This window comes from Capsicum annuum, chromosome 3 (assembly GCF_002878395.1).
Source record: "Capsicum annuum cultivar UCD-10X-F1 chromosome 3, UCD10Xv1.1, whole genome shotgun sequence".
Classification (NCBI taxonomy): Eukaryota; Viridiplantae; Streptophyta; class Magnoliopsida; order Solanales; family Solanaceae; genus Capsicum; species Capsicum annuum.
In genome coordinates, this window is record NC_061113.1 from 8,940,445 (window position 1) to 8,955,987 (window position 15,543).

General features: G+C 32.5%; 2 protein-coding genes across 2 annotated transcripts; both read right to left on the reverse strand.

Annotated features, from left to right (window-relative positions):
• Positions 1–913: 913 nt before the first annotated feature.
• On the reverse strand, positions 914–2,640 carry LOC107864570 (pathogenesis-related protein STH-2). The gene is given in 3 exon segments (XM_016710985.2): positions 914–1,247; positions 1,250–1,492; positions 2,389–2,640. Coding segments are annotated over 3 exon segments (537 nt in total). The 5' UTR covers positions 2,558–2,640; the 3' UTR covers positions 914–1,122.
• Positions 2,641–10,817: 8,177 nt separating this feature from the next.
• On the reverse strand, positions 10,818–12,285 carry LOC107864569 (pathogenesis-related protein STH-21). The gene is made up of 2 exons (XM_016710984.2): positions 12,018–12,285; positions 10,818–11,334 (listed from the first exon to the last, which is right to left on the reverse strand). Exons 1-2 carry the CDS (start codon positions 12,196–12,198, stop codon positions 11,036–11,038), a joined length of 480 nt encoding a protein of 159 aa, XP_016566470.1. The 5' UTR covers positions 12,199–12,285; the 3' UTR covers positions 10,818–11,035.
• Positions 12,286–15,543: the final 3,258 nt, after the last annotated feature.

Below are 15,543 nucleotides of genomic sequence, written 5' to 3' on the forward strand. Positions count from 1 at the left end.
GAGATTGGGAGAGAGGGAGGAGAGTGGCAAGAGAGGATATGAGGAGAGGCTATGGATTGTATTTAGAGATAAGCGTCTAGTACCCCCGAACTATGACCAAATTTGCTACGACTCCACTGGGGTCCTATTACTCCTCTTAACTAAATTTTATCATATTTTTGTCAATCTTTTTAGCTGACGTGGCACATGACAGTCCTTCATGTGTTTAACTTCACACAAAGTGTCACATCAGCATACAAGGGTGACAAAAATATACTAAAATTGAGTTCAGGAGATAATATGACCCTCGTGAAGTTGGAGTGTGTCGTAGCAATTTTGATCATAGTTAAGGGATACTAAATGCTTATCTCGAAATTTCTTGTATTTAATTAGAGAAGAGAGATTATTTATCATAATTAATTAAACCTTAGACTGAGTAGGTTAGTCGGGGTTTATATTTGCTAAGTCCTGTAGTTTTCCTGTTAAGTTTTGTGAGTCCAGGCTAAAAATATTTATGCATATTAAGTGAAACTTTTTAAATAGAGAATATGTGTCAAAAGCTTTTGAATAAATTAAACTCAACTTATATATATTCCCCTTTGTCAAGTTTTTCTTTTTGCAATAGCATGTTGAAAATAACTTATTGACCAAATTGGTTGAGTAGAAAATCTCTTAAATGGGAATCTCAGGTTCGAAACCCCGTGCATGCCTGCTAGTCGATCTCATAGCACAGGATTTGCCTAGTACAACTTACCTCTCCTATATAGTTTATGGGCTATTACACTGGAGCAAAATTTACCTTATGCGCATCCAAAAGATATAGCAGCAGATTCACTTGTATATATTCAGAAATTGCATGTTGAAATTCTGTGAAATTTTCAAGTAACAATGTGGTAGAAAATTGTACAAAAAGTTTCGGATATTGAACAAGACATTTCTGATACACAAGCTTTTCATTACTCATAAGTAAAGCTTGCCTACATTCTTATTCGAAGTTGGCCTATATTCTTATTCAAAGTTCTAGTTCTTTCCATGACATAGATAGTAATTGGAAAGAACACACACTTAACAACAACAACAACCCAAAAAAAAAAAAAGAAGCCTATAACAACTACTAAACTCAAGCCCCTTAATTAGAACTCTTCATGAAGAGTCCTTTGATCCACCCATGCATGCACTCACATACACGTGTGAGTCTGATTCTTTTTCATCACTTAAGCGTAGACAGAAGGATTGGCGAGGAGGTAATCTTCGACGGCCTTGAAAAGTTCCCTGGCTTGTTTTTCGGCTTCATTGTGTTCTTCTTCCTTAAAAACATAATCACCTTTTGTGTGGTACTCGATTTTTGTCCTGCAAAGACACCCTCCATTTCCAGCAGGTTCAAATTTGACATTATAGTTAACTGATTCCAATTTGTCTCCAAGAACATCACCTTCGATTAGTGAATATTTTGTTTCTAAGTTCTTGTCATCAATCGCATGAATCTTGTGCTTCATGTACTTTACTGGACCACCTGTGACATTTTTATCAAAATAAGGTGAAGTATTAGTGTAGTTTAACACATACTAGCTAGTAGCTGTAGTTGTCTTTTTTTTTTTTTATTCCTACCCGCATTGAAGTAGTTTGACTAATTTAAATTTGTGCCAAATAGGACTTATTCGGAGAAACGCTTCCAATGAAGATTTTTTTTTTATATATTCCGAACTCGAAATCGAAACCTCTAATTAACAGAGCAGCAACTCCAACTTGAAGTTGTATATCAAATTTGGAAAACATTTGGAACCTTTTCCACCTCATCTTTCACTTTTGAAGCTGTATTTGAGTATATTCAAGCATGAACGTTTTCCTAAATATCCTTGAAAAAAAGTATAATCCAACACAACTGAATCTTCAACTCGAACGAACTTAAATTTCAAATAAAATAAAAAATACTTGAAATCTATGCCCAAACAAAATACATTAGATATTTCTATTGCTATATAAATAATATCACTAAGGATAAAAAAACAACAACTCAAAATTCAATTATAGGGTAGAAATGTATCAGTTTTTGGACAAACTAAAAAAAATGTCACCTAGAAAATTCTTTTTAGCTCACTTCTGCCTTTTTCTTAACATTGAAAAGAATTTAATTAGTCCTATGAACTAAAGATGCAAAAATTCACATTCATTTATAATAATTTAAAAAAAAATTGTCTGATGCACTTAAACTTCCGTTATGCGCAAAGTCCAAAGAAGGGTCGGACCACAAAGAAGGGTCTACGCAACCTTACCTTGCATTTCTACAAGAGGTTGTTTCCACCTCCTAATCACACGAAGACAATTTTACCAGTTACTCCAACGCTTCCCTTTAGATCATTTATAATAATTAAGACAAGACAATAAACTTATAAAAACTAATTATATTACCTTCAACAAAGTTCATTTTCTTGATGCTTCCATCTCCCTCAGGCTCAATTTTCTTAATATGTGGCAACAACTTAGGGATAAGTTTGTCACCATCAACAACCAAAGCTTTGAACAACCTAGTAGGGGACACTGTGCTTGTAACATCATCTACAAAGGTAAAGACACCCATAATGTTAACTTGCCTTTTCAAAGAGAGAATATATTAAGATGAATTAATGTGCTAATTTTATAAAGTTGTGGGATATAATGTCAAGTTTTAGATGGTATTTATAGGGATAAAATTGAGTTTAGAGTCATCAGCAAACTTAACTTTTACCTCAATTTAAAGTAAGCCATTCTTGACTTCTATATATATCCATTTTTTTCTTTCTAGATGTTGATCATAGTTATCAGAATTGAAGTTCTATGAGTTCGTACCTATTATATGTTGTGGTTTTAGTCAATTTTCATGTATAAATTTGTTTTCTGTGTTAATCGTATTGGGTTCAGATAAATACGATAACATTAAGCTACATGCGCTCCCTGTCGTCGTCAAGATAAATAGAATTATTGAGAAATCTCAATTTTAAATTCTAAAAAAAAAAGAAACTTATAAGAAAGTATTTTTGCTTTTAATGAACCTTAGTGACATGAATGCAAATTGATTTTGTTGGTTGTGGCGATGGATAACTTCATGACAAAATGATCTAACAACAAGGCTTGATGACACACATTAATGTCTACTCTACATCAAAATTGTCATATATATCCAAATGCTGTGTTTTTTTTGGTTACGTATAGTAGGATTATATCTCATTATAAAAGTTTTGATTAAATTTATTCAGTATTTAATTGTAAGTAATGGTATTAATAAAAATCAACATAAAATTTGTATTATAATTATGAAATTATTTTGTCTTATATAAAAATAAAGTTATAATTCCGAAACAATAATTGGTATTATCTAATTTTGATCCAGATGACCCCAAGGAGAACCAGACTATGGAATGATCAAGGCCTTTGAGTTTTGTTTTGTATTGAGGACATGATCTTAGATAGGAGGTGTAGAGATCGTGGATAAAGATAGAAGGTTAATAGGTAGTCAGGGGCGGACCTACATATAATTTTTGGGTGTTTTGACACCCATTAAATTCCATGCGGAATAGGTATAATTACATAAAAAATATACGAAAATAAGTATATATTATATAAAAGCACCCACTAAACAAGAAGTTGATTAGGTGCATTGGAATGTTGAGGTGATTTTTTATTTTTTTCTCTAGTAAGCACCCACACTCCTTAAATTCTGAGTTCACTACCTACGGTAGTTGAGTGTTGTTCTAGTATTAACCTATTTTTTTAGTGTTTAACTTGATGATAGTCTAAAGCACCGGGTTTATGAGAGGATAAGCCTACCTATGTAGTCTTTGGCTTTTCGCCTCAGTTATCATTTGTTGTTTACTATGTCAAAGTGATCGCATCTTGTTAGACGATATTACAACTTTTGGTACTCTCTCCGTTTACTTTTAGTCGTCACTAATTTTCTAATTGAATTTCTATTTTTACTTGTCATTTTTGAATTATTAAGAAAAGACAACTTTCTTTTTTTTCCTATTTTGCCCTTAGCATTAATTGTTTTTTCTACAATTTAATTTCAAGACACAATATAAACTTCCTTATAAAGGGGTACTATGGTAAAATAGTTATGTTATTAATTATTTTTCATAATGGCGTACCAAGTCAAAATGTGACAAGTAAAAGAGAACGGAGGGAGTATATGTGTTTCGCGTTGCTTTGTTATTAGTTGTCATATTTTTCTTCACAATCATTTTTTCTTTCATTACTACTTTGATTTGCTTCTCTTAAGTCAAGGTTGTTTTTAGAAACAATCTCTCTATCTCCAACAGGTAAAAATAAGATCTGAATAAACTCTATTCTTTCGAAATTCTACTTTGTAGATTTAGCTGGAATGTAAAACTGTTGGATTTTTGATGTTCCGATTTTTGACGGAACATTTTACATCTTTTACAAGGGATGATTGTATGTTTTTAAGCAACAATTGAGGTATTTGATGTTGGGTTTTACTTGTTTTCAGGTAAAAGACTTAGAAGAAGAAATAACTTGGGAAAGCAGGAACTAAAGGCGATTGATGGTCTAATTGACGGGTCGTCAACCTTGTGACGGACCGTCACAGTGCCTGTCAATGATAAGCAAAATAAGAGATGTCAAGGATCGAAGTGACGGACCGTCAGGCCACTGACGGACCGTCACCTTGGCCATCAGTATTAAGCAGAATGCAATTCATCAATGATCGAAGTAACGGTTCAAGTGATGGACTGTCAGACCTGTGATGGGTCGTCAACTTAACTATCGGAGCTTAAACAGAACGTATAGATCTGACGGTCCAGGCAACGGACCGTCAAGCCCGTGATGGATCGTCATCTTGGCCGTCAACCATGATGCGGCAATTTGCAGTTCGAATTTTAAATCTCCATTATCTGAAAATCTATAAATACCCAGTTTAAGATTAAATTAGGCATCTTTGGACTACTGAGTACTTTTGTAACCTAAATTTCTCTGAGAAACAAGGTTTTTACTAGGATCTTATCATTTTATTCACTATTCATTGAAGATCAAGATCCTTTGGATCTTTGTAAGTGATTTTGAGAGCTTACAAAGATCCAAAGGAAAGGAGGGGAGAAAAAGTTGTTCCGACTTTTGAGACGGCCGCTTTTGAGAGCTTGTATGCAGCTAAGACGGCCGCTTTTGAGAGCTTGTATGCAGGGTTACAGAGGAAAGGAGGGGAGAAAAAGTTGTTCCGACTCGCAAAGGCTAGGGAGAGGAAGGGTCGTGACCTCGATCAGGTGAGGTGCATTAAGGGGGAGGACGGTAGAGTGTTGGTGGAGGACGGCCACATAAAGAAGAGATGGCAGTCGTACTTTCATAGGCTCTTGAATGACGAGGGGGACAGAGCTATTGTGTTAGGGGAACTGGAGCACTCAGGGGAGTGTCGGGATTTTAGCTATTGTAGACGTTTTAAGGTAGACGAGGTTAGACAGGCAGTCCGCAGGATGCGAAGGGGTAGGGCGACGGGGCCGGATGAGATACCGGTGGAGTTTTGGAAGTTCGTTGGAGAGGCTGGTGTAAGGTGGTTGACTGCTTTGTTCAATGAAATTTTCAGGACGGCAAAGATGCCCGAGGCGTGGAGGTGGAGTACCATGATCCCCCTCTATAAGAATAAGGGGGACATTCAGTGTTGCAATAACTATAGGGGGATTAAGTTACTGAGTCACTCTATGAAGATCTGGGAGAGAGTGGTCGAGGTGAGGCTGAGACGGATAGTGTCTATCTCGGAAAATCAGTTCGGATTTATGCCCGGCCGCTCGACGACGGAGGCAATCCACCTGGTACGGAGGTTGGTGGAGCAGTATAGGGAGAGGAAGAAGGATCTGCACATGGTGTTCATCGACCTGGAAAAGGCGTACGACAAAGTCCCCAGGGAAGTACTTTGGAGATGCCTGGAGGTGAGTGGAGTACCGCAGGCATATATCAGAGTAATTAAGGATATGTATGAGGGAGCGAAAACCCAGGTGAGGACGGCGGGAGGAGACTCAGAGCATTTCACTGTCCTGACAGGATTGCACCAGGGATCTACTCTTAGTCCCTTTTTGTTTGCGTTAGTAATGGATGTGTTGACGCGGCGTATCCAAGGGGAGGTGCCGTGGTGTATGCTTTTTGCAGACGATGTAGTCCTGATAGATGAGACTCGAGGGGGGGGTGAATGACAAATTAGAGTTGTGGAGGCAAACTCTGGAGTCTAAAGGGTTCAGGGTGAGCAGAACCAAGACAGAGTATGTGGAATGTAAGTTTAATGACGTGAGGCGGGAGAATGAGGTAGTAGTGAGGCTAGAAGCACAGGAGGTAGGGAAGAGGGATAAGTTCAAGTATCTCGGGTCCGTGATCCAGAGTAACGGTGAGATTGACGAGGATGTCTCGCACCGTATTGGGGCGGGATGGATGAAGTGGAAACTCGCATCGGGGGTGCTGTGTGATAAGAAGGTGCCGCCCAAGCTTAAAGGCAAATTCTATAGGGTGGTAGTCCGTCCGGCCTTGCTGTATGGAGCGGAGTGTTGGCCAGTTAAGAACTCCCACATCCAAAGAATGAAGGTGGCAGAAATGCGGATGTTGCGCTGGATGTGTGGACTGACCCGAGGGGATAGAGTTCGGAATGAGACTATCCGGGAGAAGGTTGGTGTGACTTCAGTGGAGTGTAAGATGCGGGAAGCACGATTGAGATGGTTCGGACACGTGAAGAGGAGGGGCACGGATGCCCCGGTCCGTAGGTGTGAGAGGCTAGCGTTGGATGGTTTTAGACGGGGTAGGGGTAGACCGAAGAAGTACTGGGGTGAGGTGATTAGGCGGGACATGGAACAGTTACAGCTCACCGAGGACATGACCCTAGATAGGAAGGTATGGAAGATGCGAATTACGGCAGAGGATTAGGGCCAGTTCGGGTCGCTAGTGTAGGGAATAAATTGGTGGGGGTGTATTCCTGTTATGATTCCGTATTCAATGTTCCGTGTTCCGTGTTCCATGTTTATTACGAATATGTGTGCTTTCCTTTGCTGTATATTCCTGCATTCCTGCTTTACTCTGTTTTATATTCCTTATGGGTGCCGTATCTATGTTATGTCATCTGCTTCTGTGCTGTACTATGTGTTGTGTGATATCTCGTGACTTGAGCCGGGGGTCTTTCGGAAACAGCCTTTCTACTTCATCAGAGGTAGAGGTATGGACTGCGTACATCTTACCCCCCCCAGACCCCACTAAGTGGGAATACACTGGGTTTGTTGTTGTTGTTGTTGTTTATGATAAATACAATGAAGTCTTCTTCTTTTATGATGTGTGGCTAAAGCTCCCATAACTAGGGTTATGGGAGTCTTGGTGTGAATTGTTTCTTAAGGTTGTGAGAATGTTTAAATTCTGTAACTAATGAAATTGTGTAATCTTCTCTTCATAATAATAATTTTTCTTGGTTGCAAACTTGAAGGGTGTGCTCATGAGCATCACTTGTTTGAGTAGAAAAGTGTGTGTTGAAAAAAGAGGAGATTTACAAGAAATTCAAGGGCTTTAATTTAACCTTTGGGTTACGGGTTAATGCCTTAACAGGATCAACTCACTTGAGGAGTCAATTGAGAATAGCATAACATTCTTTAAGTTTGAAAGAATTAAATGGTAGTTATCTATTAAGGTTAAGAAACAAACAAATAGAATTTAAGAGTTCAATTAATCTTGCAATTGAGATTGTTAATTGGGAATTTGGAATAGCTCACAACCCTGACTGTATGAATACCTTGGTGAACATAATCCTAGTTTACTTATTCTCATTGAATTAACCTTGCATAAATACTCACTAGTTGGAATACAACTTGATTCTATCAACAAACTCTGTTAACAAACATATCCCTTACTTTCGAAAATCATCGATCAATAGTCCATTAATAGTCATACACTTAGTTATCGTCTTATTCCCTGTGGGATTCGAAGCCAACTTAGTTGGGTTCTGTATTTGACAATGACCGCTTATACTTTTCAAAAAAAGTTGTAATTTGGGCGTATCAATTTTAAGGTGCACTGGCTGCTAGAGCTAATTAAAATAAGTCAAACTGATAATCTACACAACCTAATGTCTTGGTGAATTTTACTTATGAGTTGTGTACAAGTGAAACGAGTCGCCTAACATGTTTCATTGAAAGCAGTAAAGATACTAAGTAAAGAACACACTTATTTTTACATGAAAAATATTCAGCTTTAGAGAATTTAACCCCAACTTCACTAAACAACAATGAGCCTTTCAACAAAAGATTACAACTCCGTAACCTAAAAATTAAATTGTAAGCTCTAATTCCTAACTATATATGCACACTTACTCTCAAGGTATGTGTTTCCAAGTTTTTGAATTATTCCTAACTCAAAGACAAACTCCTATTTTAGTTTATAATACACTAAAATTAAGATTAGATCAACGATTCAACTCATAGAACAACTCCTAATAAATCAAAGTTAAACATCTAGCTAGATTCAACACTAAAACCTGGTTCTTCAATGTGTTCCTTCAATAATTGAGCAATATTTAAAAAGTCAATTTGTCAATTGCCTTTGTTGTTTCGTGAGTGCATAACTTTTTTGAGCGTCAATTGCCTTTCCAATTCAAGTAGAATTCCTTCTTCAATTCAAACTCTTTTCCTCGTTATGTTGCCGTCAAACACCAAGTCTTCAATTCAACATACTGAACTTATCAGAAGTAACCGCGATTCATTCTTTGATTATTGTACACTTATTTTTATTCATCAACGCTCTTGCTATACGTTTAACTCCTTCAAATAGTGTATCTATGAACCTGCTGAACTTGTTTCATTTCAATTTGTCAATTATCAAAATTGCATAGAACCCAACACAAATACTACTAAATTATGACTGACTAGTGATTTAGCATGAGTTTGTTCTAATTTATGTGAAGTGGTTTTAGAGTAATTAAATATCAATTTTTATTGTTAATTTAAGTATAGATTTTTTAACTTTTAAAATAAAATTTTCATATTTAAAAACTGCATAAAAAATACTAAAAAAATCAACATAACTAATCATTCAAAATATTTTAAAAATAAATTAAGTGTATTAAAGCAAAAAAAGTTACTCTCCCGTCTCAAATTGTGTGACATAATTTAATGGGTATGGAGTTAAGGAAATAAAAGAAGACTTTATTATGTTTATTAATATACTTTTATTAAAGTTACATTAGTGTTATTTTTGGTTGATTTTTTTATTAAATGGGATCAATTTGAAAATAAAATAAAAATTATGTTATTAAATAATTATTGAATAAAAAATATTTTTAATACTTTTTAAAAATAAATTAACAAATATACTACTCCCTCCGTTTAAAAAAGAATGATCTATTTTCTTTTTTAGTCCGTTTAAAAAAAAATGACCCATTTCCTTTTTTGGCAATACTTTAATTTTAATTTTTCACCTGACATGTTTAGAACCATAAAATTAAAGTGCATTTTGATACATTTGACACAATTTTAATTTAAAACCATAAGATTTAAAAGTTTTTTTTATTTTCTTAAATTTTTTGTCAAGTCAAAGTAAATCATTTTTTTTTTTTTTAAATAAAGAGAGTATATAAATTGAAACGGAGAGCTTTTTTAACTTCTGAAACCACAACACTTTCACATCAAAAAAGAGGATGAATAATAGTACCACTTAATTATTGTTGCCTTTTCATAATTGGATGGCTCGGTGGGAAGGATACAACAAAAAAGGATAGTATTATTTTAAACGACTTTCCGCGTATAGTTTTTTGTTGTGTCTATCATTTTTTTTAGTATACTAAAAATGACTATTCAATAATAATTATTTAATTTAAAAAATTAATAAATAATTTATATTTTATTTTCATCTTATCTTTGTTATTAACTGTAATTAATTACCAAATATATTTTTTAAAATAATTAAATTTATATATATAGTCAATTATTTTTTATTATTTATTGTCTTTTAATATTCGTGTCAAGTCAATAATAAATAAGTAAAGATGAATTAAGGGAGTAGCTGTTTTCAATAATTTGAGTTATATATGTTGTAAGTTTAAATTTTTTTCATATTATGAATTCTTTATTTGTTCTTGCAAGAAATATGTTTTATTTTTATATTATAAAGTTTGCATTTTAAATAGATTTACTTATAAATATTGGAGTATTAAATAATCTAATATGAATTTAATATTTTGCAATATTAGTTTGTCTTTATCTTGAAATATTATCGACGTCTTGACTAAAGGTGAAGCCAAACGTTGCAAGTGTAGAAATCTTGACTAAGTAAAGCCAATTGCTAATGTGAACATAGGAATTTTATCATGTTTGAATGCATAAAATATACATATTTCATACAACTCATCACATACATATCCTGCTATTATTTATATTATTTTAGAATATTTATTCTAGTTGGTATAATTAAGGATCAGATCTCATTTTATGAAAATACATAGAGAGTATGTTGTTGTTGTAATTCGTATAATTAAGATATCGCATGTATTTAAAAATTAATATGTGTGTACGTATGTATGTATTCTGAGTATACATATTCATTATGAATTAGCATGACTAATCTAACAAAATCGAAGTCTTATACAAATAAAATAAAATGATTGTGCTTACCAATATTGTTGGTTCACCGATAAAGATCGGTTATAGTAGTGAGTATTCTCTCATTCTTAATTAAAGATTTTGAATCTAAGTCAGAAGGATTAAATAGATGTGATGAGTTGAATTTAAGCGAATCAAAATGGACTGAGCTTTAAAATAAATTAACTAAAAAATTAGGGAATCTAATCATCAATCCACCTCTAATTGAACAAAGACATTTGAGGTTTAGTAGAAGCATTTGAAAAAAGTAAAACTTGTGATATTCTTTATCTTAAGTTCTTTCGATGACATACAATTGGAAATCACACACACTCAACAAAAGACTTTAACAAAGTAAAACTCAATCCCATGGAAGAATCATCTAAAACTTCAACAACTTTTACTTATTCAATTACATAACACACAACAACACGTATGACGATCTCTCACTCGTAGACACAATTCTTTTTCACCATTTAAGCATAGGCAGAAGGATTGGTGAGGAGGTATGTTACGACGGCCGTGACAATAGCATCAAATCTCGCTTTGTGCAAATTGTGTTCTTCCTCAGTAACAACATAGTCACCTATTGTGTTGTACACAGTTACTGTTGTGCCAACACATCCTCCATCTGCAGAAGCTTCAAATTTGACATCATAGTCAACTGAATCAGCTTTGTTTGCAAGAGCATCACCTTCGATAAGTGAATATTTTGTTACTAAGTTCTGTTCATCAATCACATGAATCTTGTGCTTCAAGTACTTCATTGGACCACCTGTCATTAACAAAAAAAATAAAATAAATTAAACTTTCATATATTATTAGTGTAAATAATTTTTATACTAAAAGGTCCTTCAATGGATATTTATAGATAAATTAAGTGAGCAGAATGGACTAAATTTGAACCGGTCAAAATATAAGTAAGTTTTGACCCATCCATAATTAGATTGATATGGATTAAAATACGCGTCATAATCCAATCTGTCAAATTATTACTAGTTGTAATTGCTTTATTTGTTTTTGTATAATTTTTAGTAACTTATAAAACTATATTTTTCTTTATTATGACTATATATAAGTATCAAATTAAAAAATATCTTTTTAAAAAATATATTAACAAGATTTCACATGAATTAACCTGTACTACATAATAGCTTATTTTGACATGTTGAGCTAATAAATACTCGGGTTAATAACCTGCAACCAAACTTAGATGGATATGTTAACCGATTTATGTTTGTTTATGTTTTGACAGACTAATTTTGTCACCTCTATTTATAGCTTTCAAGATATATAATCGTTACAACATGCGTAAAGATGATCTAATAGTGTAAAAATTATTTTGGAGAATTACTTCTCAGAATCAATTTTTTTGTCCGAAGAAAATAAAAGTTCAAATAAATAACCAGCAACTGAATTTCAATATTAATATCGAAAAAAAAAAAACATAAAACAAACCTTCCACGAAGGTGACCTTCTTGATGGTTCCAGCACCACCATCACCCTCAATATTCTCAATGCTCTCAACATCAGGCATCAATTTACATACAATGTGGTTAAAATCAATAACCAAAGCTTTGAATAGCCTTGATGGGGCAACTGGGACTGTGGACTCATTAGTAAAGGTATAGGCACCCATAATGTTTGATTAATTTGCCTTGAATAAAGAAAGAAACAAAAAAGAGCTTAGGATAAGATGATTATAATGCTTTGAGGTGTGTGATATATGGGAGTTTTAGATGGTATTTATAGGAAAAAGTGGAGTGTGATTTTAGGGTGTGTTTGGTATATGGAGTAAACTTTTGCTGAACAAAATTCATTCATGTTTGATTAGTTAAAATATCAAAATATATTTTATGGAAAAAGGCCTAAAATATTTTTCAATTATGTGAAATGGTGCAAAAATGTTCTCCGTCTATCTATTGAGCCTAAAATACCCTTCACGTCTAGTTATTAGGCCTAAAATGCTCTTCAACTATGTAAAATGGTGTAAAAATGCCTTCCGTCTATCTATTGGGCCTAAAATGCCCTTCAACTATGTAAAATGGTGCAAAAATGCCCTCCTTCAACCTTAATTTAAGAGAGATATTTTTCAATATTCAAATTAAAAGTGGAAAAGATAATCTCTGCTTTCAAATCTTTTTCTCTCTTATATTCAAAATTCAAATATTTTTAAATAAACTAAGTATTCTACTATTTGTTCGTGTGCGTTTCATTTTGCTTCATGTTAATCATCTAGTATTATTTCATTATCGTGTATTTTTAATTGTAATACAATGGATTAACCATAATTTTTTATGGATAAATATTTATGGAATAAAAATTATTATGTTAGAAGTACAGATATACCATGTATTTTTGTTCCGTAAATATAATTTATGTCAAAGTCAAATTATTATTATATTTTTTATATAATTTATAAGATAAATATTCATGGTATATCTCATTCTTTCGAAAGTACTTTTCTTGTTATAAAATTATTTATTGAATATAAATATATATTTTCAGTATTATATGGTGTAAACTTTTTATATCTAAAATATACAAAATATGTTTATGGTATCAATATAATTTATATGGCATAAATATAATTTATATGGTATAAATATATCATGTACTTTTATGATATAAATATAATATGCATAATATATAAATATATCATGAATTTTTATGATATAAATATATTATGAATTTTTATGATATAAATATACCATGAATTTTTATGACGGAGGGCATTTTTGCATCATTTTACATAGTTGAAGAGCATTTTAGGCCCAATAGGTAGACGGGGCGTTTTTTGCACCATTTTACATAGTTGAAGGACATTTTAGGCCCAATAGATAAACGTGAATGACATTTTAGGCCCAATAGGTAGACGGAGGACATTTTTGCACCATTTCACATAGTTGAAGGGCATTTTAGACCTTTTTCCGTATATTTTAAGAAAATTAAGTTTCTTAAGAATCTTTTCATTATTTTCAATATGACTTCTTCACTTGTTTTGAAATACTTTACTTGAGTCGAGGGTCTATTAAAAAGAGTATTTCTATCTTCCCTCATAAGATAAGAATAAGATATGCGTACACACTACTATTTTCAGATCTCATTTGTTGTATTGCATTTAGATGCTATTGTCAAAATTTCTTAAATATCATAAAAATAATTTTTCTAAAGAGAGTAGAAAAAACAAGTTCTCTATACCATATTTTAAATTCATTGTCCTCCCGCCGCTCTCAACCCCAACCCTTTGACTACCTCCGATCCTCATTCTCCGCTTCGCCTTATCTCTATAGTGTTTTTTAGATTATTTATGAATATTTTTGAGATAATATTTTTTACATATTTAAAAAAAAAAACGGAAGCTACTTGTTTTTTCAAAGAAATATTATTTCATAGAGAACATTTTTCTTTGTACGCAAACACACCCTTAGAAGTCAGTAATGAGCAGCCTTAATTTAATCTTAATTTCATCATTCAGAGCACTCCATTGTTGACATTTTGTGTCCATTTTAATTATTTTTTTCCCTATATTGTGTCTCATTGTCTTAATAATTAATTTGTTGAGAATTTTATGCCAAATGGTATATAACAATGAGGCTTGCTGACACGATATTATATTAAGTTAATTTGGACGGTGGGAATCTACCAATAATTTCGTTTGCGAATATTGTTATCAGTATTTAATAGTAATTATTAAAATTTAAAATTATTTAGTTTCATTCATTCAAAAAATGAAACTTACAGTCTCATGTGTTTGAATTTACTGATGTCGTCCTAAAAGGTACTTTTATTTATAATAATAATGTGCTCATATTCAACGCTGGTATCATATTAATATAGTAATTTTTTGTGTTAATTTTTAGTTGATCATATTTGACTTGATATAATTATTAAAAAGATAATAATTAAAAAGATAATTTTAATATATTATTCTTCATAATTATAAGTAGTTTAAATATTGGTAAAATAAATAATATTTAATAGTATATTTACTATACTTGGTATTCGTAGGAGTGGGCATTCGGTTTGTTCGATTTGGTTGTTTAATATCGGTTTGATTCTTCGATTTTCAGATTGACGAAAATAACAACCTAACCAAACCAAAATAATTTCGGTTTGGCTCGATTTCTACAAATTTGATCGGTTTAATTATTTTGAATTTTTATTTTGGCTTTGAAGATTAAAGTAGCGAACATTCCTTTGTCATGATTGATTTTGAAATGTTGTACATCTATGTCAATTCCTCGTGAAATACCAAGCAAACATATCGATGATACAGACATGTTGATGATACAAACACATCAAGCATCACAGGTGTCGCTTATTATATACTCCCTCTGTTTCATTTTTGTTGGTCTCTATTGCCTTGACATACCCATTAAAAAAAATATTTATTAGGGGGCTATTTTACCAAATTAACCTTATTAATTATGCTTTGAAAATATAAATTTGAATATATGCAACTTGTTTAGTCATTTGATGATAAGGATATTATTGGAAGAACATGTTAAAATCCTTTTGATTTCGTCAATGAGACAACTAAATTGAGACAAATATTTTTAGAAAGAAAATCAACTAAAATGAAATGAAGGGAGTAAGACTTAAGAAAATATGGAAAGCAGCAATACAACAAGAATATGAAAAGTTGTTGTTGCTTCCAATGTTATCTATCAATTCACAAATCTACAAGTCAACGACTATAAATTCTAATAATCACCACAAAAATACCACAAGCCATGAATTTAGGTACGTAAATCGTAAGATTAGGGTTACTTATTATTAGGGTTATTGAAAACCAAACCGTTTAATCGAATTTAAAAAATTTGAAGTTAAAACCAATTTGAAAAATCAAAAAATCGAAACCAAAATTAATTTTCGATTTGACTTTTTGCGATTTAAATCAAAATATACCCAATCTTTGATATTCGCTCGATTAAATTTGAATGCTACAAATTTAATTTTAAGGGCAACGATTTTCCACATA

What these genes read in the sequence shown, in the direction of transcription:
- LOC107864569 (XM_016710984.2), bottom strand. Translation starts at nt 12,198, where the DNA reads ATGGGTGCCTATACCTTTACTAATGAGTCCACAGTCCCAGTTGCCCCA. An exon ending in GAAGGTCACCTTCGTGGAAG is followed by an intron (nt 11,335 to 12,017) that starts GTTTGTTTTATG and finishes TGTTAATGACAG; the next exon opens with GTGGTCCAATGAAGTACTTG.